The 7,598-nt window shown below is 38.9% G+C and overlaps 1 protein-coding gene across 1 annotated transcript in view; it reads left to right on the plus strand.

Annotated features, from left to right (window-relative positions):
• Positions 1 to 992: 992 nt before the first annotated feature.
• The window catches only part of LRIG1 (leucine rich repeats and immunoglobulin like domains 1), a gene marked incomplete at its 5' end in the record, with an annotated part of 91,801 nt that continues 85,195 nt past the window's right edge, over positions 993 to 7,598 (plus strand). Inside the window, one exon of the mRNA XM_029285770.1 lies at positions 993 to 1,064. Coding sequence (XP_029141603.1) covers positions 993 to 1,064 — 72 coding nt within the window. The remainder of the gene's footprint in view (positions 1,065 to 7,598) is intronic.

Below are 7,598 nucleotides of genomic sequence, written 5' to 3' on the forward strand. Positions count from 1 at the left end.
TTAGATCCCCTGAGCTGGGTCAGGATGAAAAATATTGTGCATTCATTCTTTTGTTTTTTACCCACCATACACTCGGTTGAATGCCTAACAGTTTTTGTTTTAAAGCTTTTGCAAAGCTGTAGTTAGTTTCAGCATTCCAGTGAGATACTCTTGCAGTTGTGAAGGTAATTCAAGATACTAATTTAATGTTGTCTTTGTACCTTCATCTCTGATGGAAAAGCATCATTTTCATTGCTCTTAATTGCAAAAAATGTCATATATTTACACATGAAGAAAGATGTCAGGAATGTGGCAAGAGAGAATTCATTGACATATCAAAAAGGTCACAGAATGTATAGATCAGTGGTGGCGAACCTATGGCACGTGTGCCAGAGGTGGCACTCAGAGCCCTCTCTGTGGGCACACGTGCCGCTGCCCCAGCAGAGTTCGCCAAAGTAGCAAGTACATGGCATTTGGAAGTGACAGGGCAGGAAGTGAGTGAGCAAGCAGCATTGGCCCCACGGGGATGCCCCGGAGATGGCGAGGGACTGGCCCCGGCAACACTCACCCAGTCTGTCGTGACCACTGCAGCCACGCCCACCCAGTGGGCCACACACCCTGCCCCCCCTGAGGGCACCACAATGCTGATGCAGCCCTGGCACTTTGCGATAAATAAGTGGGTTTTGGATTGCAGTTTGGGCACTCGGTCTCTAAAAGGTTCGCCATCACTGGTATAGATGATATTTATTTGTATGTATATTTGTTAAAAGATCTCAAATGCAAATCCAACAATATGCAACCTTGCTAAAATTCATCTTATTAACAGCAGGACTGGAAAATGTTAGCCAGTAAAATGCCAATTTTAAGGTAGGGTTTGTGGGGCATTTCCCTTTTTGCCTTTGAACTTATTTTTATTATTATCCAGTACAACTCCAAAATAAGTAGGATTGCCAATTTTTGCTGAGTGTAGAAATTGTCTTTTGCTGATACTACTGTCTTTTTTTTTAAAACAGAAACCTGAGCCACAATAAACTGACCGAGATTGATCCTTCTGCCTTCACAAAGCTGCCAAAACTACGGGAAGTGTAAGTATTTTCTGTCTAAAGGACTTTTCATCCTGGCTGCTCTCTGTCTTCACTTCCATCCTGGCTGGGACAGCAGCAGGAAAAGGTATACAGTTTCCTAGGACGTGACTCCATTGTTCCTCCAGCTTGCATCAGCAAATTAAATCTGAGCTTTTGTTTTTCTTTCATATAGTACCTGGGTGCTGTTTAAAAAATTAACAGTCAATTAGTGGAACAGAGTGTCTCAATTAAACTGCAATGTCTTTATTGGAAATCATTGGTGTTGTCTGTTCTTCCCCCGCTCTCTCCGTGTCTATATTTCATAATCCCAGGGATAGCCAGGTAATCACACCAAGCTGCATGGATCTGTTTTCCTCCAATACGAAGTAGAGTCTGCTGTGACATCTAATGCTAATCTTTTCCTGCTGTCTCAAGAAGAAAAGGTGTAGTGTTGGTACCATGGGATAATTACCTTCCCTCCTTCCCTCCCACCCTCTGCTCTCTAGCAGGAGAGACAAAGAGCTTCTTCCCAAGGCTGGTTTGAAGAGCTATCCGTCCTTGAGTCAGCAGAAAACTTATCCTAGCAGGAAAGTGGCTGCCCCATTATTCTGTCTGTCTGTCTGTCTTGTCTATCAGTTAATTTCTCAGCATTCACATTAGGTAATAGATTCACCAGTTTTCAACTATAGTCTCACCACACCATAATGTACTCTAGATGATGAGAACTTATATAGTTGCCCATCTCATAAAGCTTTACTCTGGGCAGGGTACAGCAACTGATTAAAATAAATATATAAAAAGAGCCATTATTAAAATATTTAAACCTCCCCCCCCTCAAAAAAAAATATACAAGAGAGAGTGAACTTTAACCCTGGAGCCATCTCAAGTTTTCATCTGTCCCCTGGAGCCCCCAGATCTGATGGAATAAATTATTAAATAATAACATATTTTACCCTAATACTAATCTTTAGAGATGTTTGAAAAGATGTGTCTTGCTGTGCAGGCATGTTACACTAATAATATATTCTGCTATATTGTTGTTGTTAATTGCAAAGTCGTGTCCGACCCATCGCAATCCCATGGACAACGTTCCTCCAGGCCTTCCTGTCCTCTACCGTCTTCTGGAGTCCATTTAAGCTCACACCTATTGCTTCAGTGACTCCATCCAGCCACCTCATTCTCTGTCGTCCCCTTCTTCTATTGCCCTCAATCTTTCCCAGCATTAGGCTCTTCTCCAGTGAGTCCTTCCTTCTCATTAGGTGGCCAAAGTACTTGAGTTTCAACTTCAGGATCTGGCCTTCTAAAGAGCGGTCAGGGTTGACCTCTTCTAGGACTGACCAGTTTGATCGCCTTGCAGTCCAAGGAACTTGCAGGAGTCTTCTCCAGCACCATAATTCAAAGGCCTCAATTTTTTGGCGCTCAGCCTTTCTTATGGTCCAACTTTCACATCCATACATTGCAACTGGGAAAACCATGTCCTTGATTATACGCACTTTTGTTGGCAGGGTGATGTCTCTGCTTTTTAGTATGCTGTCTAGATTTGCCATAGCTTTCCTCCCCAGGAGCAAGCGTCTTTTAATTTCTTGGCTGCAGTCCCCATCTGCGGTGATCATGGAGCCCAGGAAAATAAAATCTGTCACTACCTCCATTTCTTCCCCATCTATTTGCCAGGAATTGAGAGGGCCGGATGCCATGATTATTATAATTGTATAGCAATATATAGCTATATATTGCTATACAATTAATTATTTCAAATAGTTAATTATATTGCAAACAGTACAGGTAATAGTAGTAGTAATAATAATAATAATACAACAACAACAATAATAATATAGTATAGATTGCATATATAGATTTCAAAACTAAACTGTGTTCTAGTAAACATGGTATCTGTAGTGTATGCAGAAGATTAGGAAATGGTACTTTATTGATATTCTTTGATAGTTCGCAACTTAGTTGTGATGATTTGGATACCTCCTTTTTGCAACTGCATACAGTACCCTTAACTATTATACTATTACATTCACATATCAATGAAACTTTCCATTTCTTGTGAAGTGGCTTTTGCTGCTACAGCTTCACAATGAAGAATGCAAGCAACTGATTAAAAAATGATTAAAAAAACCCCAACATAGTAGCCACAATGTTCTTTTAATCTGCATTGGTTAGAGCAGGAGTAGGCAACCTCGGCTCTTTTATGACTCATGGACTTCAACTCCCAGAATTCCTGAGTCAGCATAGGGTTAGAGCTTCACTTGCACCATTGTGAAAGCCATCTTGACTTTTTTGACTACACTCCATGGTTACCCCTGAATGCGAAGTTGATACTTTGCACATGAACTGGTGATGTGACACAGGGAAGGCAGGACAGTATACAATGTTTGCAATAGTGGTGAACATCTGTAGCTTGGGTGTAGGATGAGGGTGAAGGTTCGTTCTCCGAGCTTGTGGGTTGGTTTCTGAACATTTCGTTACCAGACTAGGTAACATCTTCAGCAGAGTTTAGGGGATGTCAGTGTTCTTCTGTTTCTAAGGGCTTCAGGTTTATGAAGTGTTATATAAGAGTAGCAGAACTATTTAGAATCAGACCACAGTCCCTAAGTCAGTGATGGCGAACCTTTTAGAGACCGAGTGCCCAAACTGCAACCCAAAACCCACTTATGCATCGTTGGGTGCCGGTTGGGTGTAGCCCATTGTCTGGGTATGGCCCATTGGGTGGGCGTGGCCAATTGGGTGGGTGTGACTGCGGTGGTAACGGCAGACTGGGTGGAACTAAAAAGTTAAATCAATCAATTCCAACTTTGCAAGATCTTTTTTTTCCCCGTGAGAAGTTGAAATTGACTGATTGATTGAACCTTTTTTTTTGTGCACACGGCGGCGGAAGCCTCTGGCACCCGTGCCATAGGTTCGCCACCACTGCCCTAAGTAATCTAGCATGCTGTTCCCACAGTGGCTAACCAGATATTTCCTGTTTTGTACCTATCATGAATCTACCCAGGATTGCAATGAGATATATATAGGATTAATCCATTCAATTAATAACTAAAATAAAACAAATGATTCTGCTTGAAGGTCACAAGAAAATCGTAAGTACAAAACCCCACTCCACCCAGTGATTAGCATTGGAGATCATACACCATTGGACTACTTAATAACAACAACAACAACAACAACAATAATAATAATAATAATAATAATAGAGTTGGAAGGGACCTTGGAGGTCTTCTAGTCCAGCCCCCTGCTCAGGCAGGAAACCCTATACCATTTCAGATAAATGGCTGTCCAGTCTCTCCTTAAAAACTTCCAGTGCTGGAGCATTCACAATTTCCGGAGGCAGGTTGTTCCATTGATTAATTGTTCTAACTGTCAGGAAATTTCTCCTTAGTTCTAGGTTGCTTCTCTCCTTGATTAGTTTCCATCCATTGCTTCTTGTCCTGCCCTCAGGCGCCTTGGAAAACAGCTTGACTCCCTCTTCTTTGTGGCAGCCCCTGAGATACTGGAACACTGCTATCATGTCCCCCCTCGTCCTTCTCTTCATTAAACTAGACATGCCCAATTCCAGCAACCATTTCTTATATGTTTTAGCCTCCAGTCCCCTAATCATCTTTGTTGCTCTTCTCTGTACTCTTTCCAGAGTCTCAACATCTTTTTTACATCATGGTGACCAAAACTGGATGCAGTATTCCAAGTGTGGCCCCACCAAGGCATCGTAAAGTGGCATTAACACTTCACGTGTTATGTTGTATGAATCTTGCTTTTTGTCTGAATATTCCCCTCCACTCTTTTTACACGATGTTTAATTAAATGACATTTTTTTCTTTTTAGCAATTTATTTTTGTAAGCTGAAAAGCTAAAAATTCCTGCAGTTTTTATCTATCACGGCTCTTGAACACCGCATGGAATGAGAATTTGTGGCTGTCTAGAAGTTGTTGAACTATCCCACCTGACGGCATAAAGGGCGCTTGAAAGTCTTAACACTTGAGCACAATGTCTAATTTCAGAGTTCACAAAACCCTAAGCTAGTTTTAATCATAATCAGGGCCAAATTGCATAAAGTTCCTTTCCCAAACTAATTTTTTTTAACTATTTTGCCTTAAAAAAAAAGAGAGTAAAATCTAAGTGCCTTTCAGTGACTCCTCAAGAGAACTGTGCTATTTTTAAGTAGGATCCATTTCAACATGACATTAGCCTGGCAACTAGGTTGTAAATATTTTATACTGAGTGGCACTCCCCCTCCCCGTTACCACACGTAGTATCACGATCAAAGGGTTGGGAAGAGAGCTTTTAGCTGTAGTTGCTTCAGAGAGTTGTTCAGCCTGTCTTACCTTTGCTTGTTATTTAAGAGAAGCTCCTGATCACATGCCAAAGCACCTTACCCAACAATATGCCAATATTTAACAGCAAAATAAACTAACAACCAAGAATTTACTGTTTAGATTGCTAGTAAGTTCTAACTTGTCCTGCCAGGTTATACCTGCCAATCAACACCCTATAGAAGCTTCTGTTATTGAATATACTTGAGGTCCTTCCTGTTTGCATTAACAAGCCTTAGGAAAGAATTCACGAACGAAGCCATTCGTCATCATTGAAAACCCTACTTATGTTCCAATGTTCATGTGGAGCTCTTTCATAAAAAGATGCTCATTTACACATCTTTTGTGTATGTATCGATAAAGGAGATGCCATTTTTGAGTTCCAAGCAGAATTTGTGAACTTCTGGAGAACATCAGGATGTTTGTTATCTATCTTCATGGCACAGCATTCCATAGATATATAAGTTTAATAATCTTCTTCTTGGTTTCTGGAAGGTTTTATTGAACCAAAAATACCCACATGTATTTTTTGAAGAAAACTGTTTATACTTGTAAATGATTGTTCTTGCTATGGTTTATGGTTGGTTAATTGGATATATGCATTACTGCTATATCTTCTTATATACTGCTTTATCTTTTATATACTGCTAGAACATTTTCAACATAGCATCCTTCAGATATGAGGGTTATTCATTTTTTTTAAAATAGTGGATATTGATTTAATAAACATTCAAATTGGTTTACAAAATGTTCAGTTTTTGTATTGCCCAGAGAATCTAGCCAATACAAAAATCAGGCATTTTGTAATTTCTGTTTTGTTTGAAGGATGCTGGCCTGCGAAAGATTATTGATATAAGCAGTAACTTATAATTTGTTGGTTATCAGGTATATTTTTAAACAATTGTAACCATTTTCCTTGCTTAACTTTTAAAGATAACATTAACAAATACAGAAATTCTTTGATATAAAGGAGCTTGCTGAAACAATTGGACCTCAATTTTATTTTGCAACTTTTCTCCCATCTCTTCATTTTACAGATATAGTGAATCATATATCTAAAATAAAGCACAAACCATTTTAAATCTTTGCTGCTTGAAAAGACAAAGGATAAATAAACAAGATCCAATTATATGTACCTCTTGTAGAGTTAGAGAAACTCTCCTATTCTTAGGCAGGAAGCAAAGATATTTTTTTTACCTCGGTAACTTTTTTTGACTATTTCTTTGGAAAGGTTAAAGTTAGGCAAGGAGGCCAGGAAATTGGGCACTTTTCAAGCAACCAGACAAGCACCTGTTTAATGCTAATTAATGGACTAATTCAACACGGGAACAGCAGGTTTCTAAATCCTGAAGGAAACAGGCTATATGACCTAGGTCACCTTTTTTTCAGTAGCCCAGTACAGACCTCGTACTACTAAGAGCGATAGTCTGAAATCCAATAATTCAGCAATGGAGGATGAAACTGTAGCAGTCCATTTTTTAAAATTTCCCTTAGAAAAAGATTGAATCTTAAATAACATCAACCCTTATTTGTATTTCATTTATATCCAGCATGTACCCAAAAAGACCATTAATAATCCTTAACTTCAAATATAAATTTTATTATTTTCATCATAAAAAAGGAACACATCACAAGTACATCACAATGCTATAATAAAAACCCCACCCCCCACCCCCCGGACTTCCCAAACCTAATCCCAGGATACTATTCAAATAAAAGTAAACTAATATTAATATCCCTAACTCCACAAAATATTATTCTACATAAGTAGGTGAAATATATATATGTGAAAAAAAAGAACAAGTTAACTAAAAACCTAGGTTATATTCCACCATTCTATACTTTTTTTGAATATAGATAATCCATCTTCTCCATATTAATAAAAATTGTTCGTTTGAGTGATTCTTCAAATAAGCCGAAATCTTTGCCATTTCAGCAAAATACGAGACCTTCAATCTCCAGTCCTCCATTGTAGGTAGAACTTTACTCTTCCAATTTTGAGCTATCAGCAAACGGGCAGCAGTTAAACAATACAACATCAAGTTCGTTTCTTTTACATCCAAGTTTTGTGTGATACCTAGGAGAAACAACTGAGGCAAAAAAGTAATTCTTCTTTTAAAGATTTGCTGTAAATTCCACCACAATTTTATCCAAAAGGCCTTAATAACCTTGCAAGTCCACCACATATGAAAAAAAGTTGCATCTTGTTGTCCACACCTCCAGCACTTGGATTCATAATTCT

This window comes from Protobothrops mucrosquamatus, unplaced genomic scaffold (genome assembly GCF_001527695.2).
Source record: "Protobothrops mucrosquamatus isolate PMUCROS unplaced genomic scaffold, P.Mucros_1.0 scaffold2218, whole genome shotgun sequence".
NCBI lineage: Eukaryota > Metazoa > Chordata > Lepidosauria > Squamata > Viperidae > Protobothrops > Protobothrops mucrosquamatus.